At 40.1% G+C, this 24,612-nt stretch overlaps 2 protein-coding genes across 9 annotated transcripts in view; one reads left to right on the top strand and one right to left on the bottom strand.

Annotated features, from left to right (window-relative positions):
- slka (STE20-like kinase a) overlaps window positions 1-17,250 on the top strand; it is a 25,199-nt gene extending 7,949 nt beyond the window's left edge. Inside the window, exons 7-21 of one of the 4 annotated variants that reach the window (XM_085181947.1) lie at window positions 94-288; window positions 505-586; window positions 724-855; window positions 1,015-2,217; window positions 2,314-2,444; window positions 2,932-3,055; window positions 3,356-3,535; window positions 4,998-5,090; window positions 6,794-6,865; window positions 7,872-8,001; window positions 8,621-8,745; window positions 8,835-9,029; window positions 9,577-9,702; window positions 10,968-11,081; window positions 11,234-17,250. In XM_085181947.1, the coding sequence (XP_085038073.1) occupies window positions 94-288; window positions 505-586; window positions 724-855; window positions 1,015-2,217; window positions 2,314-2,444; window positions 2,932-3,055; window positions 3,356-3,535; window positions 4,998-5,090; window positions 6,794-6,865; window positions 7,872-8,001; window positions 8,621-8,745; window positions 8,835-9,029; window positions 9,577-9,702; window positions 10,968-11,081; window positions 11,234-11,380 (3,049 nt within the window). In that variant the 3' untranslated portion in view covers window positions 11,381-17,250. The remainder of the gene's footprint in view (window positions 1-93; window positions 289-504; window positions 587-723; window positions 856-1,014; window positions 2,218-2,313; window positions 2,445-2,931; window positions 3,056-3,355; window positions 3,536-4,997; window positions 5,091-6,793; window positions 6,866-7,871; window positions 8,002-8,620; window positions 8,746-8,834; window positions 9,030-9,576; window positions 9,703-10,967; window positions 11,082-11,233) is intronic. The other 3 variants (XM_085181950.1, XM_085181949.1, XM_085181951.1) reach the window with 3 other exon arrangements.
- col17a1b (collagen, type XVII, alpha 1b) overlaps window positions 12,913-24,612 on the bottom strand; it is a 25,937-nt gene continuing 14,237 nt past the window's right edge. For 2 of the 5 annotated variants that reach the window (XM_085181942.1, XM_085181946.1), the window contains 30 exons: window positions 24,509-24,544; window positions 24,343-24,405; window positions 24,049-24,084; window positions 23,801-23,872; window positions 23,689-23,715; window positions 23,545-23,580; window positions 23,419-23,454; window positions 23,252-23,335; window positions 23,110-23,145; window positions 22,934-23,026; window positions 20,587-20,667; window positions 20,265-20,315; window positions 20,118-20,180; window positions 19,955-20,014; window positions 19,850-19,876; window positions 19,664-19,723; window positions 19,404-19,481; window positions 19,259-19,297; window positions 18,988-19,104; window positions 18,800-18,919; window positions 18,593-18,703; window positions 18,302-18,436; window positions 18,100-18,219; window positions 17,768-17,947; window positions 16,658-16,798; window positions 16,338-16,565; window positions 15,593-15,757; window positions 15,404-15,484; window positions 15,232-15,315; window positions 12,913-14,047 (listed from right to left, as the gene is read on the bottom strand). In XM_085181942.1, coding sequence (XP_085038068.1) covers window positions 13,992-14,047; window positions 15,232-15,315; window positions 15,404-15,484; window positions 15,593-15,757; window positions 16,338-16,565; window positions 16,658-16,798; window positions 17,768-17,947; window positions 18,100-18,219; window positions 18,302-18,436; window positions 18,593-18,703; window positions 18,800-18,919; window positions 18,988-19,104; window positions 19,259-19,297; window positions 19,404-19,481; window positions 19,664-19,723; window positions 19,850-19,876; window positions 19,955-20,014; window positions 20,118-20,180; window positions 20,265-20,315; window positions 20,587-20,667; window positions 22,934-23,026; window positions 23,110-23,145; window positions 23,252-23,335; window positions 23,419-23,454; window positions 23,545-23,580; window positions 23,689-23,715; window positions 23,801-23,872; window positions 24,049-24,084; window positions 24,343-24,405; window positions 24,509-24,544 — 2,516 coding nt within the window. In that variant the 3' untranslated portion in view covers window positions 12,913-13,991. Of the gene's footprint in view, window positions 14,048-15,231; window positions 15,316-15,403; window positions 15,485-15,592; window positions 15,758-16,337; window positions 16,566-16,657; window positions 16,799-17,767; window positions 17,948-18,099; window positions 18,220-18,301; window positions 18,437-18,592; window positions 18,704-18,799; window positions 18,920-18,987; window positions 19,107-19,258; window positions 19,298-19,403; window positions 19,482-19,663; window positions 19,724-19,849; window positions 19,877-19,954; window positions 20,015-20,117; window positions 20,181-20,264; window positions 20,316-20,586; window positions 20,668-22,933; window positions 23,027-23,109; window positions 23,146-23,251; window positions 23,336-23,418; window positions 23,455-23,544; window positions 23,581-23,688; window positions 23,716-23,800; window positions 23,873-24,048; window positions 24,085-24,342; window positions 24,406-24,508; window positions 24,545-24,612 lie in introns of all 5 variants that reach the window. The other 3 variants (XM_085181944.1, XM_085181945.1, XM_085181943.1) reach the window with 3 other exon arrangements.

Genomic DNA, 24,612 nt, shown 5'->3' with positions numbered 1-24,612 from the left:
GAATTAGAAGATATGTTGAATGACCTCATTTACCTGCATTCCAAAATGTGGGTTATTGATTGGTGGCTCTTACTGACTGATTGAATTTCGCAGGATGGCTCCAGAGGTGGTAATGTGCGAAACTTCCAAAGACCGTCCATACGACTACAAGGCCGACATCTGGTCCCTTGGCGTAACGCTCATAGAACTGGCACAGATTGAACCGCCCAACCATGAGATGAATCCCATGAGAGTGCTACTGAAAATAGCCAAGTCCGAGCCGCCCACACTCATGAATCCCTCTCGCTGGTGAGATACTGTGCTGGTGATAACTGGGAAGGTGGTGCTGGATTGTTTCCAAACAGGAGATGAGGAAATGTTGAGGGTTTGCATGTGTGAAAGCATGATAAAATATTAATGTTAAAAGGATAACTACTACTGAATTACTACATTATATAAAGAAACACCCAGGGGTACTTATTCTGTTCTGGGACCAACAAATTCGGTCTTCTTTACCATTTAAAGGTCACCAGAATTCAGCGACTTTCTGCGCAAAGCACTTGACAAGAATGTGGACAATAGGTGGAGTACAGTACAGCTTCTGCAGGTGAGCTGCAGTTGCAAACTACTATAAACCTAAGTGATGCATAAATGTCCGTCAGATGTTAATGTGTCACACTTTAAATGGTTTTGCAGGATAAAAATGTTTTATCTAATTTTGATATCTTTTGTCTATATATGTAGCATCCTTTTGTCACCAGTGTAACTGACAGCAGACCTCTCAGAGAACTCATAGCTGAAGCCAAAGCCGAAGTCACAGAAGAGCTTGAGGATAGCAAAGAGGAGGAGGAAGAGGAAGAACCTGATACACCTCTGGTATGTAGTTTTTTGGGGGTATGTGTATAACAAGCATTATAGTATTTTAATTTTTTTATCATTTAGATGAACACTTGATGTTGATAGCTTCATTTAACTCATTGCTGTAAGCTTTATTATCGCTCACTGTGGACATATTGTAATTTTCTGTTGGTTTAGGCTGGTCCCGGGCACAAGCGAGCACCTTCTGATGTCAGTGTGGCCAGCTCCGAAGATGACAAAGTTCCATCAACTCCCTCCACTCTTGAGGCTGTTAAAGAAAAGATGGAAGTTGAGCCTGCTGAGGACCAGACTAGTGATAAGTTATCTGATGAAGGACTTGGAACAAGTGAGGTAGACAAGACTGAGGAGGAGAAATTAAATGAGGTGTCTGATGCCAGTAATGAAGACCTGGCATTTGGACTAGTAGAGCCCAGCAAAGATGTCATCTCACATGACTCCACAGAGCCTAAACCAGAAGAGAGTCAAGGTGAAGAGACTTCTGCTGAGCAAGTAGTTTCACAGCCAGAAGAACCTGTAAATACAACAGACAACCAAGAACTTGTCACAGAAACAGAGGAGGAACAGAAGGAGACAGAAAAAAGGATAATGGGTGGTGAAACTACCCAGGTAATGGTGGAAGAAAAAGAGCCAGAGCAGGGGAAGCAAGAGAAAGAAAAAGAAGAATCCAGAGAATCACAAGCAGAACCTGAAGATGCAGAAAAAACAGAATCCATTCCAAGAGATGAGGCAGAGGTAGAAAAAGAAAGCAAAGAATCCGAGGAGGAAACGACTGAACCCAAACTAACAGAGGACACAATGGAAGCCATGGCTAATGGCACAGATGAAAATGTAAACATTGAGAATATGGAATCAGATGGAAGACACGCGTTTATAAATGAAGACACAAAATTAAGTGTGGATGAGTCATCTGCTGAGCCTGTAGAAACAAAACCAGAAGAGAAGCCTATGGATGAGGCCCATGAGGAGTCACAGCAGCCTGAACAAGAGAGCCAGATCACAGAGGAAGCTGAGCTAAAGGAACAAGTACCAACTGAGTCTACAAATGGCATCTGTGATGAAGTTAAAGACACCCCTGAGGATTCAGTGGTCCCACCTAAAGATTCCTGTGTGAACGAAGAAGAAGAGAAAGCAACCCACGCAGATGAGAGCACTTCCCAAGATGCTGTCTCTGTCCAAGAGAGCGAAACGGATTCAGAAGCCAAGATGGAGCAAGGAAGCCCTGCTGTGATCAGGCCAGATGTGGAGAAGGATTCTGACTCTGGGAGCAGCTCTGCTGCTGATAGCAACAGCCTCGACCTCAATCTGTCCATCTCCAGCTTCCTGTCTAAGAGCAAAGAAGGGGGCTCTGTGTCCTTGCAGGTAATACAGTCTGTGCCACAATTACACCATCAGTTATTACATTATCAACACTACCCTGATTGCTCGATCCTCTAAAGCATCCCTGCTTTTTGGTAGGAGTCAAAACGACAGAAGAAGACTCTTAAAAAGACACGCAAGTTCATGGTGGATGGTGTGGAGGTTAGTGTGACAACATCTAAGATAGTGACTGATAACGACACCAGGAATGAGGAGATGAGGTTCCTGAGGTACGTCTGTATCTAATCTGCTTGACATACAGTTGTTCTAAATATGTGACATGACCCATTTAACTCGCCTGCCTTAAATAGTGCTCGCTCTTTTTACAACTCCCACAGCTTTTTACAAATGCCAGATGGGTTATCTCCCGTGATGAATGCCGTATTATATTACTGTCATTTCTCATGTTGCCTTGTAAAGACATGAGGCATGTTGCTGTTACTGTGTGTACAAGTGCTGTCTGACTACTGCACGACCCTCCTGTTAGTAATATATGACACAAATGTGTATCAAAAATTTTAAAAAGATTCATCAAAGCACAAAAAGCCATAGAGTTTGAATGAGTCACTAAAGTTGAAATAAACATTTAGATTTTTTTTTTTTAAAAAGTCACTGATGTACAACCATAAAATTCCATCCATGTTTTTGTGAAAAAAAGTATTAGATTTTTTTTTAATAAGTAAATATCATGCCCTTATATTGATATGTTCACTGCAGGCGGCAGGAGTTGAGAGAGCTTCGCCTCCTCCAGAAAGAGGAGCAAAGGGCCCAGCAGCAGCTGAGCGACAAGCTGCAGCAGCAGCGAGAGCAGATCTACAGACGTTTTGAACAGGAAACTACTGTGAGTCACTCTGGTTGTACTGCACTAGTGTGTTGGGCTTTTTTTCTTTCTTCTTTTTTTGGCATTTGGCTAGCTCTTTGAAAAACTAGCAGCTTAATGTCAAATCTGGGCTAAATCTAATGCAAGTGTTTAAATCAAAGGAGGACCCTTAACTGCTAAATTTTCACAATATTGGAAACTTTAATTTGCATTAAAAGCAAAATGAAAAAACGTACAAAAAAACAGATTATGTAAAATCTAATATAAATAAATATTGTTTTGGAATAGTCAGGGTGACCCTAGTGCGTATCGATTCTGCAGGCTAAAAAGCGTCAATACGACCAAGAAGTGGAGAATCTTGAGAAGAAGCAGAAACAGACCATTGAGCGACTGGAACAAGATCATACCAGCCGGCTCCGAGACGAAGCCAAACGGATCAAAGCAGATCAAGACAAGGAGCTCTCAAAGTTCCAAAACATGCTGAAGAACCGCAAGAAAGAGGTATGACCCTGCATGTGTGTTTCTCTGTGGAAGTGGGCTGAGTAGTACTTACATTTGGGAGCTTGTGATCCAGAGCAGCTGCATGTGATGTGTACTGCACAAGCCGTTTAATGGTGCATGTGTTTACAACTTAGCCAGTGGCTAACCTGGCTGTCTCATACTAATCCTATGGGAGTGGTGCGCCCTGCTGTATGTGTGCAAATGTTACCCAGACAGGCTGTGCTATCCTTCTCCTAGATGCTGCTCATTCTTGTTGTTGTATCCATTATTCATCTGCCCAGAGGCTTCTGGTTGCAGCTTAAGAAATACTTTGCTCCTGGGGTGTGTTTGTTATTTTTAGAAAACTGTTTACAAAAAGTCAGGCTAGTACCTTGACACGTTGATGTCTTAAGCTTGTGCTTGATGGTGCAGATGTTTTCATGCTTGGTCTTTATAAGTCTTCACTGGCTCTTTCTGTGCTCTTTAGTAGCCTTTAAATGCTTCTCTGGGTGTGCCTTTTTATGTTCTTAAGGGCAGTAGTGCTTATTGCCATCTGTTGTGTACGATGATGCCTTGGTGGTTGCCATGCTCCTCCCAGTTTGGTGCTTAGGCTACTTACTTGTTATTGCTATTGTACTTAATGCTGTTTTACAGGTTGGCTTGCGTTTGCTTTCTTGGTGTTTAGATGTAAAAATCCAAGAATTAGGCTATGGATAAGATGTGTTTTTTGCATTTTGTCATGTTGTATTCTTTATTGAAATGTACTGTTACTGTGTATTTAACTAACCATGTTTCTTGTATGAGTGTGTGAGGTTGCTTTGGTCATGGGATGGCCAGATTTGAAAGGTTTTTCCAAGTGGTGTTGGGCTTATTTGGGTCGAATAATAAATGCCTTTGGTCTGACTAACTGACATGGAATTGTCTTCAATAGTGCTGCAGTATTTTTTTGGAAATCTTAAGGTCAAGATGGATAAATAATCAACAGATTCATTATTAACAAAATTATAATAATTATAAATTAAAGTCCTCTATAAATGGCAAATTGGAAGAAAACTATGTTGAACCTGCTTTATTACACTGTTAAATCTAATTTGTAATTACAAAACAATTCCAACTCAGTTATTCTATTTTTTTTCTTTTTCTTTTTTTTCCCCCCACAAATCATCATGTTCATGGCTGCGAGACTTAATCGAATGCAAAGTAATGTAGGGCGAGCTGTTTTTGAGGCTAACATCTTCTGCCGTGCACAAGTCAAATTCTTTCTTTTAACATGACTCTAACTCATGGGGGTCAAATCGACAGTTCAAAGAAACGTTAAATGCAGGAGGTGGAAATTAAGCATGTTGACTTTAAATCAGTTGGTGGCTGGATCCAGTATCTCTCCTCTCAGACTGGGCAGTGCATGACTCTTACTGTTGTTGGCCAGCTTTGTTAGATTTTCTGACTATAGAGATCAAACCGATTCTGCACATACACACTTTAGGCCATACAGGAAGTTGGACATTCACCCAAACACAAGAAAAAAGAGCTCATGAAACGCTTAAAGGAGGACCTCGCACTCCTCAACACTGCAGAGGTAAAGAGTCACCTTCTGTGTCTGGAGTATTATCTGTGTATGTAATTGCTCCCTATCTGCTATCTATCTACTACCTACTGAGCTGTATTGACTTTTGAATATATTCTCCTTCTTTATAAAAAAATTTCTCTAAGATTTTAATAATAGCATGTACACGCTACAGTTAAATGGTTAGCTCTCACTGAATTTTGAAAAAACCAAATTTGTGCTTCAGGTAGAAGCTTTAAAAAAAAAAAAATAGCAATACCCTTTATGTTACACACACACACACACACACACACACACACACACACATATATATAGATATAGATATAGATATATAGATATAGATATATAGATATATATATATAGATATATATATATATATATATATGAAGATTTGTTCAGGAGAAATAAATTATAACATACAGTCACCAGTGAAGTTACATAGAAGGTTTCTGACAAATTTTTTGCTTTCATGATTTCTATCCTATGATAAAGATTTAATTTTCCTACTTAGTCACACATAGCAGTGGAAGTGTTTTATTGGACTGCATTATATTAAAAGGATTTTACAATATTCAGCCTTTTATTAAATAAAGGTAGGAGGAACAAAAAATTAAAATGCCTCAAAGGAAGCAACATCCACCTTTTACTGTTTTCCTCAGTAATGAAAAATATAATTGAACTTTGAGATTTCCAGCTGTCACCAAAAAATTAATATTAGAATCTTTATGGAAGTAAAATTTGTGGTGCGGCCACTGAACACATGTCAGTGTTAAAAATCAAATCAGGTTCAGAATATTTCTTATTTTTCCTCAGAAAATGAATCAACAAAGCAAAAGAAACACAAATTTAATGTTTTAGATTTGCTTCAAATCTGAATACTTGTTTATCTCCATCTTCACTGATATGGAAAAATCATTTATTTTAACTGATGACTGCTCAAAACAAAAAATAATCATTATTAGATACACTGTAAGGTTTTCTCCTTTGAAAAGTGTCCAAAATGTAATAACCATAACATGTAGTCTGCTACTCAATACTGCACATCCCACACCTGTCCATCAAGTAGAAAACATCCCACAATGCAATTCTTCATCTTTGTTCCTGACACTACATATGTGGAATTTAATTATGTAATGCTACACTTGTCAGTGGTGATCATACAGTCTGTGGTGGTGATGATGATTCAGAAGTGTCAGATCTCCATTTACCAGCTACCTCAGGCACCATTCAGGCTCTCTTAACAAAGGAGCGAGTGCAGACATAGCGTTTGTCTCCACAGTAAACATCGTTACTGAAAGACCTTTTCAAACTTTGCTTTCCTGCGCTCAGTCTGAGACACACAAACAAATGTCTTCTTTTCTTTGAAAGGTAAACCTTAATTTATTTTGTTTAAAATATTCTGTAAATCAGTAGCATGGAAAGTAACAAAACTGCTTTTTTTACCAGCTGGATTTAACAAAAATGCTAAAATTATGAGCCGCTTTGAAGCATGGCAAGACAAAGAGTTTTGACAACTAATTGATTGACTTCCTAACATTCATCCAGACCTCGCCGCGAGCCTTAAACTCACCAACAATCCCAAAGTGGAAAACCCATTCTTAATGTAGGAAGGATCTGTGTGAGTGCTGAGTGAGTGTTGACGTGAGAGATCCTCAGGCTGCTGTGTGCTGTCTGTCCCTGATCAGGGCAAGTGCGCTGTGTGCTCTCCTCCACAGGCAGTGGCCCAGGTTATGATACAGTCTTTTCAGTTGTCCTCATGCGCACTCTTCAACGCTCAGATGCAGGATGTAAGTGCCCCCCCCCATCCCGCCCCGTATCTCTCCATCTCTGGCCCATACTTAGATGTGTGTGAAGTTACATGACAGGATAGTTTGTGATGGTTCAACACATGTAAGCATGGGCAACGTTGGGATTTTATTTTTATTTTTTTCCTTTTTGAGTGTTGTCATCACTGTGTTTGTGCAGTGGTTCTTTCTTCCTCTCCTGCTCAGTATTTTTCCTCCACCAGTTCACAAATGTTATACATCAAGTCTGTGTATTTTATATGGTATTTATCTTGTATTACACCGTTTGCTTAAGACTAGATTAAATCTGGGTTGCACCGCTGTGTGGCAGCTCTTGCTGAATTCTGTCTGGATCCGTGTTTGTCTTTGTCAGCCAGTATAGACAGCCTGCCTTTCAGGGCAGATGAGTCACTCATATTGTGTATAAGTGGATTATGAGATCACACTTGAACCATCTTAATTTGGATTCAACTGTATAATAACAGCATTACCTTAGTTTTCTTATAATCAAGTGAGTTATATGATCAGTTTTACCTAATAATAGTTTTATAATCAAAATACAACTTACAGTTAACACTAGCTAGATAAAGTTAAATAAAATAAATAGAAAATTTGGCTTCTTATGCAATTAGTCATGCATAATGTAGGCTGGTTTCTGGACGATGTGAATGTTACTGTAGATGTTGTCTTACATAAAACTTTGCCACAGTATCTCTACTAAACTGTTAACTTTTCTCTCTTTCTTCACTTCCATTGTGGATCGTTGCCATCCATGAACTCTGAGTGTCTCTTTTGCTGAGTCCAGTTGATGATGTGACATCTTAGTGCTCTGTGTTGTACTGAATTTTGAAGTGAATGGCTAGATTACATTATTTTGCTTCAGGCAGATTCGATCATTAAGATGCAGTCTAACTGTGACACTGCTGTGCTTCCCCTCTCTACTTTTTGCTGTCTCTGAGTGATCTCCATGTCTTCCCCAGGCAGTTTCTCACTGCTCTTCTCTCCTCAGGAGCAAGAGTTCCTACAGAAGCAGCAACAAGACTTGGATGGAGCTCTAAAGAAAATTATCCAGCAGCATAAAGTGGAGATTGCCACGATTGAGAGAGACTGCCTTAACCACAAACAGCAGTTAATGAGAGGTAGAAGACTCGACTCTGTTACTGCTCTGTTTTGGAGTTAATCTTTTTTTAAGGGTAATTGTGTAATGTATGCCATAAGAATTAGATTATTGAGCTACACAAATGATCACCGAGTATTTTAGGTTTACAGGGTCCTCATGTTTACCAGTTGACTTGTAATTGTGTTGTAAATCTGGTGATCACTGATTCGAATCACACTGCAGTGTTATATTCACACGAACACTGAGAACATAGTCAGAGATACCACATTTTGTGCCACTCTGTCTTAAGACTGCTGCTGTTTTAAACATGACAAAAAGGCAAACAACTTACCTCACGTATCCTGTGCAAGATTCAAGTGTCTCAAACCTCATTTTCATGCCAGACACAGACATGAAAGAAACCACAGCCTGAGATGTACTTTTATTTTTGAGTCAGCGTGTAGAGGAAGTTGATGTCAGTGATGCCTCCTTTGCTTGCCAAGTGTGTAAATTCTGACTGTGACATCCAGACGACTAAGACACTGTGTTTAAGTGTTTTTGTTTGGTTTTCAGACCCCTGTTGGTAACCAGCAAACATGCATGCACATGTTTTTTTGGGGTTTTTTTTAGCCTTGTTTGTGCTCACATGTGTTTTGTAGCTCGAGAGGCAGCCATGTGGGAGCTGGAGGAGCGCCATCTGCAGGAAAAGCACCAACTGCTGAAGCAGCAGCTGAAAGACCAGTACTTCATGCAGAGACACCAGCTGTTGAAAAGGCACGAAAAGGTACAAGCACAGAGTGGAATTGTAAATGTAACTGTAAAATTTAAATAACCCCACTAAAACAAAACTGTGGGCATACGTGTGTTTTATAGGAGATGGAGCAAATGCAGGGCTACAACCAGCGTCTGATAGAGGAGCTGAAGAACAAACAGACTCAAGAGAGGGTGCGTCTGCCCAAGATCCAACGGAGCGAGGCCAAGACCCGCATGGCTATGTTCAAGAAGAGTCTCCGCATCACTGCCACAGCATCCATCACCGCAGAGCAGGAGAGAGAGCGGATAAAACAGGTAGAGGCGCTGCGAGCTCGGGGTAGTGATGTTTGACCATTTTAAAAGAAGTGACTGGACATCAGTTTTTTGTTTTTTTTTTTTTGGGGGGGGGGGGGGGTTTCTTCCTCTTTCTGTCAGCAGTAATGCTTTACACTGGCTTAGACTCACACCTGGGCTCTGACCAACACAAACACAGTACCCTTTATTATTCCAGCCTGTTTGGATCTCAGACCAGAAACTTTCCAACTCACCATTTCACAATCCATACTGACGCCATCATTCTCAAGTTGCACTTTCAGTTTAGTTTTGCGGATGAAAGCTCAGTGAACGATCTTGGAGGAAATCTTAAATTTTAGTGCAAATAGTTTATTCGCTCACATTCTGAATGTTAATACGCAACGTGCTTGTGTTGTTTTGTAGTCACGGTCAGTTTATTTGAAATAGACACTATGACCAAAGGCATAGAGAAAAAAAAATGCATCATTTTTAGCAGTTCCTGTGCCTTGTGTGAAAACCGCAAATCATGCTCACATCTGTCTGTTGTGTTTTTGTCTCCATGGTCCAGTTTGCTTTGCAGGAAGAAAAGAGACAAAAGGGCGAGAGACTGCACCAACACCAGAAACATGAGAACCAGATGAGAGATTTGCAGCTACAGTGTGACTCAAACATCAGGGAGCTGCAGCAGCTGCAGGTGGAGCTCAATGCGCTCACATTTACACTCTGTCTTTTTATGTTTACTGTATATGTTTTAAACTACATTTCTATGGAGCTCCAGAATATTGAGCAAAACACACATAACCACGTCATCCATCCATCCATCCTTCCATCCATCTTCTTAACAACTCATCTAACTTTAGGTCACAGGAAGCTTATTCCAGCTGTGATAGGGTGAAAGACTGGGTACTTCTTGTGTAGGCTGCAGTATAACCACATCAAGAATATATACAGTTTAAAAAATAATAATTTGTGACATTCAAATTCAACAGGATTCAGTAGTTTTTCTACATATTTCTTTTAATGCTAATGAAAAGTAAACATTAACAAGACTACATTTGTAGCAGAGGCTATTTAAAACATGCAATATTAATTGTACTTGGTACTGTTGTTTGAAATATTCTCACTAAATGCCATTAATATTTATGGCTTCCTCGTATATCTATCCTGTTTTTATTGCTTCGGTTAATCCATGCTCATGTTGCAAATGTTTATGTGCAGCCTGTAGAAAGAGTTTCTGGAGGCCGGTGCTATCGATTTCTATTAGGTGTTGCCGGTCACTTCAGACTCTTACTATTGATTTTATTCTGATCACAGAGCTGAATTAAATGCTTTCTGGCAACAGTTAAACAATTAATATACTAATTATGACAAAAATGTCATTCTGGAAAAAAAAAAGTTGAATCTAATTCATTTTTATCCAAAAGGTTAAAGGTCAGTTTCACTTTGAAACTGCTAATGCGCTGCAAAAACACTTTGCGACCCTTAATTTAGCACCATAACTCTGGAGCAGGTAGATACTAATCTTTCTGCTATAGCAGATTGATTCTAATCTACTAAATACTTTCAGTCTTAACTACATTTGTTATGAGTCTGAACTCGAACGGAATCTGCAGCCTGTTTGCTATGAAGTAAAACTGCAGTGCAGTAATTCTAGTTTAACATGATTATTAATTTATAAGGTTCTTTATCATTTATTTAATACTGCATATTTAATGTGCATTTTAAGTTTTTAATCTTTAATCCTTTAAGTTTTTTCTCTGCTGACTGAAAGTGACTGCAACAGATTCATAAATGAACAGTGACTTATGAAGATTATCAGAAAATAAGTAGAGGACAAATTAAAGATGTCAGACAGCATCTATTTTTAAAGGAATAAAAAGCAAGATATGTCGCAGTGTAGGGACTTACACAGGATTCATTAATCATGACAGCACCGTGTTAACACACATTTTCTTTCAGAATGAGAAATGCCACCTTCTAATTGAACATGAGACCCAAAAGCTGAAGGAGCTGGATGAGGAACACAGCCAAGAGATAAAGGAGTGGAGAGAGAAGCTAAGACCAAGGAAGAAGGTATGCTCGTTATCCAAGTTTGTGACTTTATTTCTTCCATTTTCTTTCTAGTGACGCCATGTTCAGGATCCACCTGTGCAGGCTGTCTCAACAGATTTTTTCATATTATCTTCAAATTGGTTGACTCTGTTTGTATGTGCTGCCCCCTGCAGGCGTTAGAGGAGGAGTTCACACGCAAGCTCCAGGAGCAGGAGGTCTTCTTCAAGATGAGTGGTGAATCTGAATGCCTTAATCCAACCACTCAGAGTCGAGTATCTAAATTTTATCCCATCCCAAACCTGAATAACTCTGGCTTGTAGCCTAATGTGCGTCCGTGCTGCAAAGCAGACTGCTGTCAAACTCTGCTCTCAAACTTGACTCCTCCAGAGTTTAAAAAGGAGTGGAGTTTGAAGGACGAGCCGAGGCGTCATTTCTCTGACCGCTAACTGAAAACGTGAACACGTTTCACTACTTAAGTTCCACCATTCGCGAGCATGACGTGCCTACACACCGTTCCATTACTTAATTGGGTTTCCTCAGCTTGCTGGGAAGACTCTAAATGAATGATATGCACTTGTTTTGAGCATGTTCAGATTTTTAAAAGTCTGCGGTTGGTAGCTGAGGTCAGTCATGCTTTTCAGATTATTATTGTTAAGCACAGCTCTGCTACAATATGAATAATCTCCAGTGCCTCGTGTTCTTTTTTTCTCTGCGTTTAGGCCCTTCCCTGCATTTTCTGCAGCTTGCAGTAAATAGATTCCCACCTGAATGTTTTGCACTTAAAAAACTGGTTATCAATTCTGCTCGTAATCACAAGATGTCATGAGATCAGTGTAATCGATTCACACAAGCTGGTTATGAAAGACTGCTCTGAGATTTAGTTTGGCTGCATGTAAAGTAGACCTTGCTGAAGGGCGACGGAGTCAAAAGACAACCATGTATAGATGTAAGACTTTGTTATGTCTGTGTAGTCTTCTGTGCACAGTGTCTGATGTCTAACGGGAGTTAAAATGTTGGGATCGTGAGGCTGTAAGTTCAGATGAAAAAGAATGTACTGTGTTGTAGGTGTGTACCTAGATATGAGGTTTAAATAAATACTGTGCTTGCCAGAAGCATTTCACCATCTTAAGAGATGAATGAACAAAATATATCTGTTGATTTAGCACATAATTTGATTTCAGTGCCGGTCAGCAAAACACAGAGGTGGTCTGTTGGGTTGGGGGTTTTTGGGTTGTTTTTTGTTTTTTTTGACGTTAACTAAATCAGTTCTCCCGTTGACTTTGAGCAGCAATCTCACAAACTAATGACGTCTTGTAATGAATAATTACCGAAGGAATGTAAAGCTTTTGATTTGCACTGTATTGCCACATGAGCTAAAGAAAAAAATATGCAGTAGAAAATTTTGCCTCACCAAAGCCTAATAAAACTCCAAGCTGAATTGTTTCAACATATTGTTTTCCTTTTTTTTTTTTTAATTACTTTTAGCTTCTTCTTCTTTTTTTCTTTTCCTTTTTTTCAAATATGCCCTTAGTATTTTACAGCCATGCCTAATCTTCTAAGCCTGTATTCCTGGTATGCTGTAATCGCTCTTCATGGTGAACTTTTGCACTTGTTGAGAGCAGTCCTGTAACTGTACGAGTTTCAGTGTGTGAGGAGATGCCCTCTGCTGCGTTTTAAGTATTGATGGTTCACAACAAGAAATTACTGTAGTTTCATTTGCCACCGTATAGCATCGATGCATGTTATCATTTCTGTATGCTTATATATAAACATTGATTTGATTTTTGTCATAAATGCTGGATTTTTATTGGAGTTTCTGGAGGCTGTCATGTGAATTACACCATTCGACCAATAGATTTCAAATATTTTTTTATTTTGTTATGTTACAGCATTTTAATGTTTCATTCTATCACAATGAATATTCTTTAGTATATGCATTTTTTATGTCAGATGAAATGTATTTAATGTCTTTATATATGGACATTTTTTTTTCTTGTAAATAAAATATTGACTGTTTATTTGGCAACTCAAGTGAAATTTATTTTTAGACAAATTTAGTAGTACAAATATCAAAACTCACAAGTCCAAAAATAGGTTTATTTTTCTATTGTTTTTCCTTCTTTTTTTATATTGACAAAATGTCAATAGGTATAATCATGTAAAAACATAATCTGGGAACATTTTATAACTTAATCTCTGCAACACTTAAAGGTATAAAGAAAAAATATATCAAATTCAGTGCCCTTTCACACAAAAAATGTACAATCCAATCCACTTCTTAGTGATCATCCGAGTCACTCTTTCAACCACGCCAACAATGTGTCTCTAACCCACAATTATCAGTTGTGCCTGCAGCAACATTAACTGTAACCCTCCCTCTGTCTGAGACTGTCAGGTTTACATAGTAATATATGTATGCATTTAAAGAGTAAGCTGTTGTAATTTGTGTGCAGTGAATGCTTATGGATACACTTATATAGTCCTCAATACAATATAATCCTCAAATGACGACAATTTCAAAAAAAAAAAAAAAAAGGTACACCAGGCACTCAGTGTGGAAAAAGATGCAAAAAATATCAGCGACTGCTACTTGTTGCTTAAAAATATATTCTCGTAAACAAAGCTGCCCCAGGAAAATGTCCGATTGCAAGCTTCTAATTAACCAGAGTAAACATTATACACCCACATGATTAAAACAAAATGAAGTATATGCCTGAAAAACACTGATGAACCCTTAATGTCTACTGAAGCTGTTTTAAAGACACTGATGCATTTTTCTGGCTGCTTTTATTTTCTCAAACTGACTTTTCTACAGTTGGAAACAGTGAAAAGCATTTTAGCTACTTAAATTGGTACAGTTAAAGACCTAAAAAAAAAAAACTGAGTGAAAATGAAATGAAATCTGTTATGATCCAGTAGTATGTTAGCCCTTTAACCGCTGCCAGCCTGACGACGATGCTTCTGACGACGACCAACCAGTTTATTGCCTACAGGGGATGAAAAAAAGTGTGTAGGAATGCACTGGTTCATATGTACGGTACTGTGCAAAACCGGCACCCCTCATTTCTTTATATTTTGCTAGGAAAATTGAAAATATGTGCAAACACATGGAAATACAGTAAAAAAAAAAAAAAGCATTTGGAAAATTCTAACATGTTTGGAAGTCAATATTTAGTACGACAACCTTTACTCTTTAACACAGCCTAAACACTAGAGAAAGCTTTCTTGTTTTTTTCTTTAAGTAGTCTTCAGGAATAGTTCTCCAGGGTTCCCGAAGGACATTCAAAGACCTTTGGACACTGGCTTCCTTTTGTTCCAGTCTGTCAGGATGATCCCACTAAGCTCAAATAATGTTGAGGTCTAGACTCAGAGGAGATAGATCCATGATTCATTGTGTTCAGTTTTATTCTATTTCTATTCAGGTATGCTTTACTGCAGTGACTGTGTGTTTAAGATCATTGTCATGATGAAAACCGTCCAGATGGTATTCCATAGCCTCAAAACCTTGTGTTTTCTAGATAGCTTATAGACACTCACTGTTGTACCTGTCCCCTAAACTCCCCTGCACATATTGATAATAAGACCAGTCGCCACTGATTTTCAGTCCCGTTCTTGTGTCGTGTGGCACAAAGTTTCCCTTCAGATTCACTTTCAGATACTGTTCATCTATTGCACATAGTTTTTAGACCTGCCACTTATCCAGTTTCCTCAAATTTTGTAAAGGTCACACTGCACACCATGCTGAGATAGTCCATATTTTTGGCTAAGATCTATTTGGGAATCACCTTGTTGGTCTAAAAACTAACTGCTGATAACTAAGAGCCTAAAAATATTAGTTGTCTGCTATGTGTAAACATGACAGTTGATCATTTTTTATGCCTGACTGATTCATAGGTCAGTGTTAAGTGGCTTATCACATAAAATAAATATTCCTCTAAAAATGGTCAGGAACAATGAGTGAACTGAAAAGAAGTGAAAAAGCAGCCAATGCTGAAAGAAAACCTTTGAAAAACCTACAGAAATCCTAGAGAACTGTTCCTCAACAAAAATTACAAGAAAGTCTGACTCCTTAGAAGCAAAATGTCAAGAAATGAGCGTTGATTCAAGACTTTTGCACAGTATTGCATGTAATTGGTTGTTTTTCCTGTAGTTTGACATCATAATAGCTTACCTGCTTCCCTCTTCTGCACTCTGTGTGGAATTTGGACAGTATATGTCCCGGGTATTCCAGCTAAACCTGGAGGTCCAGGATCACCTGTAACCATACAAAACTCTCTTGTTGTTTCTGCACTAAAATGTTACTCTACCTGTACGCACTGTAAATAAAATCTGTTTTAGTGTACCTTTGTCTCCTTTGGGTCCTGGGTACCCTCTTTCCCCTTTTGGCCCAGGGCTTCCTGAAGGGCCGGGAATGGTGCCATAGACTGTGAAAGGACAGAAAACAGATTTGTTAGAGGTAAAACGGCACTGTCTAGCAACACTTACAGAAGTTGAGACAGTTCAAGTGGATGGAAAATCATAAGTATATTTACCTCTGAAGAAGTCCATGAGATCAGCTGTGATATTGCCGTAAGCTGCAAAAACACGACTGTGACCAGGCGGTCCGGGAGGGCCAGGCGGGCCTGGCGGGCCTTGAATAGCTCGAACATTTGTGGTCAAAGAAGCCCCACCTGAATACCCTTGCAGCAGGCCCTGACCTGCAGAAAAGTTATTTGAAAAAAAGAAGGCACTGTAGTCATATAAGTTAATTTGCATGTCTTTCATCGGCCTAAGTGAGAAGTACTCAAATCCTCGAGGTTCCCGTACTGGAATCGGGCTGTTATTAACATGCAACACGCTACCATTTTTCAATGGTTTGCCAAGCATTCACATTCACAGAAGAGGCTGCTTATAATGGATTGTTGTGCTTAATTTGGAGACAGAGACTTAATTCAAATTCTTCTAACTGAATCTGAATTCAGAGTTGTTATAATACCCTTCCTGATGCAACCCTGTGAGGGTTTTTTGTCTCCTCTCTGACTTGAACCAGGAATCTTACACTTGTTAGATGAATGCATTAACCAATGCACTATTGCTAATATCATAATATAATTGTTATGGTGCCATCTTTTTGCCAAAAAATAGAAAAAACCATACTCGCTAAAAAACAGGCCTTAAGAAACATTGAACGTCAGGTCTAGCATGTAGACCTGACTCAGCATTATAGGAACTGTAATTGTAACAGCACATCTGCCACAAAGGTGCAAAAACTGGTAGAGTAACTGGTAATCTACTTACTCTTGATGTAGTCTGTAACTTTTATGGCGACATTAGAGTAGTCCAATGTCTCAGCAAGCTTGCTGACATCTATCTGTCTGATCTGTGGGTTGTTGTGAGAGTCACCCTGAGCGTAGGTCTGACTCTGTGCGTAGGTCTGGAGGTAACCTGGCTCTCCACGCTCTCCTTTCTGACCCCTTGGACCGGGAGGCCCTGGAGGTCCCATGATGGTACGGCGAACACTGTCACCTGGAGAGAGAAAATGTGTCATATCTGCTCTCATCTGTGCTGCTGGGAATGTTTTTTCATATTTGTATCTGTGTGGGATGTTAAAAGCTTACTGGTTAGATACTGCTGAATTTCAGTGTGGATGCTCTCCCTGGGGAAGTTCCCACTGTAAGAAACTGATCCAGTGTAAGTGCCTGGTGGACCCTGTGGACCTGGAGGACCAGGAGGGCCAGGAAGACCTCTAAACCCAGAACCTGGCAGAGAACAGAGACCAAGATGAACAAAGCTGGTACAAACTGATTTTGGATTAAATAAGAAGATCCATCCATCCATCCATCCATCCATCCATTCACTTCCGCTTATCCTTTCCAGGGGCGCGGGGGGCGCTGGAGCCTATCCAGCTGTCACAGGGCGAGAGACGGGGTACACCCTGGACAGGTCGCCAGTCTGTCGCAGGGCTAACACATAGAGACACAGACAACCATTCGCACTCACATTCACTCACAGATTCACACCTATGGGCAATTTAGATTGACCAATTAACCTATCCCCACTAACTGCATGTTTAAATAAGAAGATAAATAGAAAAAAGCAAAAACCGTCCAAATTAAATTTTACAAATTAAAAATTAATCTTGTATTAAACTCAAAATTAAAAGATATGATTGATATGTATTTCATAATAAGCCAGAACTTTGTGACTCATCCCACAAAAGACCGCTTCTTCTTCTTCTTTTGCATCTGTAAACCTTTCCTAATTTTCAGTAATATATAATATGAATGTATTATAGAATTTGGATGTTCTAAATAATATGGTCAGCATACATAAAAGAAACCGTGGTGAGCCAAATACTTGGTTTTAAATGATTTCTTTCTACAACTGTGCCAAGATGACATTACTCTGGCTTTATCTTGGCCTCAGATAAAGCGGTGGAGCACTGAATTCTGTTTGCGGAAGCCTGGTGAGGGGCAACCAATCGGGCGAAAATGGTCTTAAAGAGACAGGAGCTCAAACATCTAATTTTTGTTCACAAATAACATTTCTTTGAGTACTAATGGAAATTTAATTCTTGGATGGATAACATTTCTGATACTTTTAAATTTATTTCCACTGGTGTAAAATTATTTAGTCGACCCTTAAACAGTTAGTATCCAAGTGATTTTTCATGGTTAGACGTCGCTTCGTAAACACAAGACTATTGTCACTCTCTCTGTTAGACATACCCTGCAAGTAACGCTGGATTTCTTCCAAGCTGTAGCCACGACCTCCTGCCCCATACACAGTAGCAGTGGAGACTCCTGGCGGGCCCTGAGGGCCAGTAGGGCCAGGTAGCCCTGGAACACCCGGAGGACCAGGAGGGCCTTGTTGCACAGCAGATGCGATCCATGAACGGAAATCTGAATCTAAAAAAGTTGAAGATATGAGGAAGAAGATGAGTAACTTTATAGAAACTTTGAATCCAGATCATTCTGTATGCAGGTTATTTTGGTTATCCAGATAAAACATGATAGTGTCTGTTAATAAAAAGAGACAGACACTAATTAAATGCTCTTACTCTTTATTAGTGCAGAATAGTCAATAGTAGCGGTAGTGAAGCCAGACCCTGCTGGACCAGGAGGCCCTGGAACCCCAGGAGGACCACGTGGCCCAGGTGCACCACTTGCAAGCCCTCTCTCTATAAATAACATAAAACCCATTAGTTTAAGCCCAGTTGCTGTATCCATGTTTAGTGTTTTTAGGTAAGAATCTTTGCTAACCGGTCATGAAATTGAAGACATATGTAGCTATCTCCTCTACTCTATAACTGTCTGAAAGTCCTACTGATGTCCCTGGAGGTCCTGGTGGCCCTTGTGGCCCTGGTGGTCCTGTCAAATATCTCCTCACGTCATCTCCTGGACAGATCAGAGCAAAGACACAGTTTAACTTGGTGCATCCAAGCTTAAAAAACAAAAAAGGATGCATGATAGATGATGATGAAGAGACTGTAGAGGTGCTGTGCTGAACGCAAGCTGGGTATGATACAGCTAAAATCTATATATTGTACTCACTCTGAAGCATAGCTATGAGACCGCTGACTGTCAGGGATCCAGAGGCAGGTCCAGGAGGACCAGGTGGTCCTGGAGGACCCTGAACACCCAAACTGAATCCTGAGTCTGAACCTGAAATTACACAAAACATTTAGAGGTGGTTCTAGTTTACTGACTGTGTCTCTGAAATAAGTATTCATCTCTGTCACGTAATTAAAAAATGCTTACGTCGTAGGTATGCAATGACACGAAGAGAGATGTCATCTATAGAGCCTGAGTAGGTTCCAGGGGGTCCTGGTGGTCCAGGTGGACCTGGAGGTCCAGGAATGGCAGATTGCCTGGCTCTACCTGAAATGGAACAAGTCAATACCATGTTCTGCCCTCTGAAAGTGATCTCCCTTTAGAAAGACTCTTACTTAAATAGTCACTGATGTACTGCCGCATCTCAGTAGAAGAAGCAAAGGAGCCCGGCAAGCCTGGAGGGCCAGGAGGACCTGGAGGACCAGGAGGACCTGACGTGACTGAGATTGAGCCTGGAAAAGAAAAAAACCTGACAGTTAAAATCCTGTGGAGTACAAGTGGACTTTAAAGCCACTGTGAACTATTTCTGTTTTTAAGAAGAAGACACTTGTGACTTTGTCTATAAGTGTAAACAGAAATGAGGACACGGTTCATGATTTTATCTACCTCTTGAAGCGCCTGGAATCCCAGGAGCTCCAGTGTCCCCTGGAAGATAAACAACAAATGTATTGTTGTTGCGTGACAAACTCACAGTTCATACAGCTAATATAACGCATCTCATCCACTGATTTAAGAGTGCTGTTAACTTTACCTTTGAATCCTTGAGGCCCTGGAGGCCCTGGTGGACCCGGTGGTCCTGGGAGCCCACGTCCTCCACCATATGTTGACACTGTAAGTCAGAATTGATACATAAACATGTGAAGTAACATGATAGAGCATAATGTATTTTTTAATGTGCCAGCTCTCTAATTCAGACGTTGTGTTGTGTCAGCTTGTGCAATTGCCCCCTCTGAAGTTCATGTGTAAACATGGCTTCATTTAATTGTAATGTGATTATTTAGTAGTCCTGACCTCTCTCGTTGGTTCCTGGTGTTCCCGGGGTGCCGGGCACACCTGGCTGACCGGGTTCACCTGAGACACAAATGTCAATTATTTAAGAGTTATATAAGCATCACAAGCAGAGAGGCTTGGTATAAATGGATGCATGATTTTAAAAAAAGCCAAAATATAGGCAAAAATTAAAGATAAAAATCATACCTTGGTATCCCCTGGGCCCTTGAAGACCTAAAACAAAGATAAAAATTGTATGATAAAGAGCTAATAGAGAGGCAGAGATCAGACCACTTCACAAAGACTAATCACCTGTTGATCCTTTAGCCCCGGGAGGCCCAGGAGGTCCTGGTGGTCCTGGATATAAGGCTGCTGTAAGAAGAACAGTGCTGAAGTCAGTGGCATTGCTCTGTTACTACTAATTACATGTAAAACCCAAATCTAGATATAACAGAATTATGACTGTGGATCATACCACCAGCGCTGGATACAAAGCTGGAGTCCCCTTTGTCTCCTTTAGGTCCTGGTCTTCCATAACCTAGAAAGAACAAAATAAGAGTTTTTACATGAAGAATGGATCAGATTCACACGCAGCAACAACAGCGCTGAGACAGAAACTTGCCTGGCTGGCCTGGGGGCCCAGGTGGTCCTGGAGGTCCTTGTCTGGAATCTCCTAATAAAAAACATTTTCAAATGACTCAGTAGGTATTTTTCATTGTGTCAAATAAATCCCACACAACTTTTAAAGATGTTACCTGTTATTATGTCTATAATGTTATAGAACAACTGTATTGATTGAGTAGTCAGACGAGAAAGTTGCTCTAGACTACAGTAAGTGTTCCTGGGGCTTTGGGCTCTTTAGACTTTATCCTCTCCCCTGTGCGCCTTAGAACAATGTGAAGATGTGCTGGAAACTTCTACTAAATATAAAATGTGTTATCTACCTGGACGTCCTGGAGGCCCAGGTGGACCCGGTGGGCCGGGTATGACAGACTGTACGAAACCTCCATTTTCACGAAACAGCCCTGAAGCACAAACAAAAACAAGTTTATTAAAGAGAAGTGGCAAATACTGAATAATGGCTACTATCAAAGTAATGCTAACTCAAGTGGGGGACAGGTTAAAGTAAAAAATGGGATTCCGTAGTGGTAGTAAAACAGTGGAACCTATTGTATCTAAAGTTAGCATTGGCCACCAAACTTTGATACAATACATCTATATATATATATATATATATATATATATATATATTAGGGGTGCAACGATACACAAAATTCACGGTTCGGTTCGGTTCGATACTTTGGTGTCACGGTTCGATATTTTTTCGATACAAAAAAAATGTTCATGCCTTTTTATTAATTTGTCATTTTCACGGCACATTCTGCACCACATCTCTGTGCGTTCATCATTAGTTTGAAGCCAGCTCACCTCCTGCAACCACTTTTCCGAGAATACGCGCTTCTTTTGTGCTTTGGACTCCTTCTGACATTTCTTTGGAGGTGGAGGAACATCACAGTAATTGCTTAAAGGAGCTTCTTCGACATCTTTAAGAGTTCTAAACAAATGTCTGTCCTCCTCCTGAAAATCTTATGTATGCAAACACGCGTTGCAACTTCTTATCTTGTGCGCGTTTTTCATTTTGACAGCGAATGCACACCTGCGGACCACTTATGCGCAGCCCTGGTTATTTAGCTCGTCATATTGCAGCCACAGAAATTCTTTTGTCCATGAAACCATAAAGCTGCACTTTCTTTTTGCCTTATAGTCTGATTTGTCATAACTTTTCCGTTTTGTGGTAAGCTTTTCTTTGGCTGTCACTTCTTCACCCTGACCTGTCTTATTTAGCTCAGCAGAACTAAAATATATATCCTGCTGCTTTTACACACGCACTCACATAACGCTCAGCGATTCTCTGCGCGATCAACCTCTCACATGTTTAAGCTTGCTGGGAGATTTCACTTGTCATGTCTGCATAGTAAGCTAACGATTGATAAGACGATGTCAGAGGAATTGGTGCGCAAATTATCATCACTCACCAATCAGTGCTGTCGCTCTCTATACACAGTTCGCGCGATTGCAAAGTGAAAGCAAAAAACAAGCACAAATTCAAACGCGATTTCAATATGTCACATATTGACAGTGGCTCACCGATGCCAGTGACATAATTACCCAGCTACATTTCAGAAAGAATGCAAAAGCATTGACATATATTTTTCCTTCCTACTATAGGCCGACGGGCAGGGCAGGGCAGCCCGACTGGAAAAATCGCTACCCCAGGACGTCGGGCTAGCGATTTTGCGAGCCCTGTATCTGATTGAGGAATCACTCATCTTTGGAAAAGAGAGTTTATTACAGAGAAATGGCTCTTTCCAAAATAAAAGCTATACTATACGCTTCTTCTGGGCTATATTCTCAGCAGCATATTAAACATATCAGGTCCCCATAAGGAGAATCATGTGCTAACAGCTGTCTAAATGACTCGGCTAAAGTTTGTATGCGTGCGTGTTGTTTTTGTCTGCTTCCACTTGCCTTTGCACGAGGATGATGTCAGTGTAAATGTGCAGTCATATTCGTTGTGTTCCCACTAGTGCTGTCAGCGTAAATCTCGTTGAAATGATGTTAACGCCACAACACGGCAAATCTCCGTTAACGAGCTACCGCGGATCGACCCGTGCGCGGGGCTGGACGGCCAACACGTTAATGAGCTAACTGCGCTAACACACTAGTTCCCACCCATGTAATTGAGCATTGCTGGCACATCCAACATACTGTTTTACTTTAGTCCACTTACCTTCAGGGTCATACGTCACATGAAAACCAAAATAGTTCCAAACGCCAGATCTGAATGAGGGTGGGGGACGTTCAATTTGCCATGTTGCAAGGAGAGCTTAACTTCTGTCTCACTAGCTTGCCCTGTGCTCAGTGAATCTGCATTCGACTACTCCGCCTAGGCTGCACTGTCGAGTGCAGATCCACTGAGCGCTCAACACAGACAGCATCGTCAGAAGGAAAGTTGATAAAATAAATTAAAAATTTTGTATTGTTCGATACATATGCATACCGAACCGAAAGCACTGTATCGAACGGTTCAATATCGATACGAGTATCGTTGCACCCCTAATATATATATATATATATATATATATATATATATATATATATATATATATATATATATATATAGATAGATAGATAGATAGATAGATAGATGTAGATATATATAGATACATGTATAGAAGTCCAGGCCCTTGAATACAGCACGCCTCAATAAATTCATTCAAAAATACTCACTGTCTGTTCTGCTTGAAGAAACCGTCTCACTCTTCCTCGAGGATAGTTCTGATTCTCCCAGGTCTCCCTTTTCTCCTCTGTCACCTTTAGGACCTGAAAAGGCAAACATTTAGGGTTTTAATCTGAATCTGAAAGGAAAATTCAAGTTGAGAACAAGAAAAACCACAATGACGTACCAGGTTGGCCAGGCAGACCAGCAGGGCCGATGGGACCTGAGGAGGTAAATTAAAGATAAAAAACCAAAACATTAACGCTGGTACTATAATTCAGCGATGAAATGGATGTCCAACTATTTCTTTGGGCTATCAAGCGTCAGACCTGATAATCCTGGAGCCCCAGGGGGACCAGGAGGACCGGCAGGCCCAGGTGCTCCTGGGATGCCAACAGCAGTGGAGCCAGCTGCTAAATGTATGTGATTATCAGATGTCAAATTCCAGTCTTTATTAGGAGTCTGTTAAAATATACGTTTCATGATGTTCTGTTACCTGCATTGATGATGCGTCCTGGTGCACCAGTGTCACCTTAAACAGACATGCACATCTCACGTTAAGGTATTAAAGTCATAATCAACAGCACAAAAAAAACTTGCAGGCAGACATATGCAGCTGTACCTTTGGTGCCGGGTTGTCCTGGATTTCCTGGTATCCCTAAAATACAATTTAAGTACATCATCAGTGTGGACAGCATTCAAAGTGTCACTTCCAGAGAATTAATAATGTGCTACAACAGGAGAGGTATTAATGGCACAGTCGTACCTGGTGGTCCTTGAAGTCCAGGTGTTCCTACAGAAGGGAAATATTATGAATATAATTCTGAATATATGTAGCAGATTTATTATCTGCTAATGTGTTAGAGCAGCAACCCTACCTGGAAGTCCATTATCCCCAGGAGACCCAGCAGAACCTCTGAGTCCAGGAGGCCCAGCTGGTCCTTGGTCACCTGGGCCCAAGGAATAGCATTAGGATTTATTTATTTTCATGTATTTTTATTTTAATTATACTATTTTAAACTTGTGTGAAATAAATGTATTAATTTTACCTATATCTGTTCTATATTCTTATTTAAATAATATGTAAATGAGTGCAAATGCAGTGCTTATATAATGAGTTATTCACCTCTTAATCCCTTTGCGCCATCTTGTCCAGAAAGTCCTGATGGGCAAAAAGCAGAAAATATTTTATATTTAATTTATCTAAAACATATGCTGCTGACTTAATAACAAGTCTTAGCTATAGACAGAGGAAGCCTTATGAGCAGACTCCTCTTTGACAGAGAATGTTGTTTCATGCTCCTGCAGGTTCTAAACAACCACATGAAACACCAGGAGCCAGTCCAGCACAGTACCACAATCCGAGTGTCTGAGAATCTATTAGAATCTACTATCCGAGGTTAGACGTCCTCTGACTCACCCACTGATCCTTTGGAGCCTTTTTCTCCAGCTGGCCCGGGCGGACCTGGCAAACCAGATTCACCTGAGAAGTCAGACAACTCGATCAGAAAATTAAGAGACTGAACGTTTAAAACATGCTAATTTTGCATCTACAAATCCAGTTTCAATTACAAAGCTGTGCTGACCTTGTGCACCTCTGGGACCTTTGTCACCAGTGTCACCTGAAATAAACAATGAATTAAACTCGGATCAACAACACAGGGTCCTTTAAAATCCTGACAGGATGTAC

This window comes from Neolamprologus multifasciatus, chromosome 13 (genome assembly GCF_963576455.1).
Source record: "Neolamprologus multifasciatus chromosome 13, fNeoMul1.2, whole genome shotgun sequence".
NCBI classification, from domain to species: domain Eukaryota; kingdom Metazoa; phylum Chordata; class Actinopteri; order Cichliformes; family Cichlidae; genus Neolamprologus; species Neolamprologus multifasciatus.
Note: the sequence above shows the minus strand (reverse complement) of the source record. Positions and strands in the feature narration are given on the sequence as shown.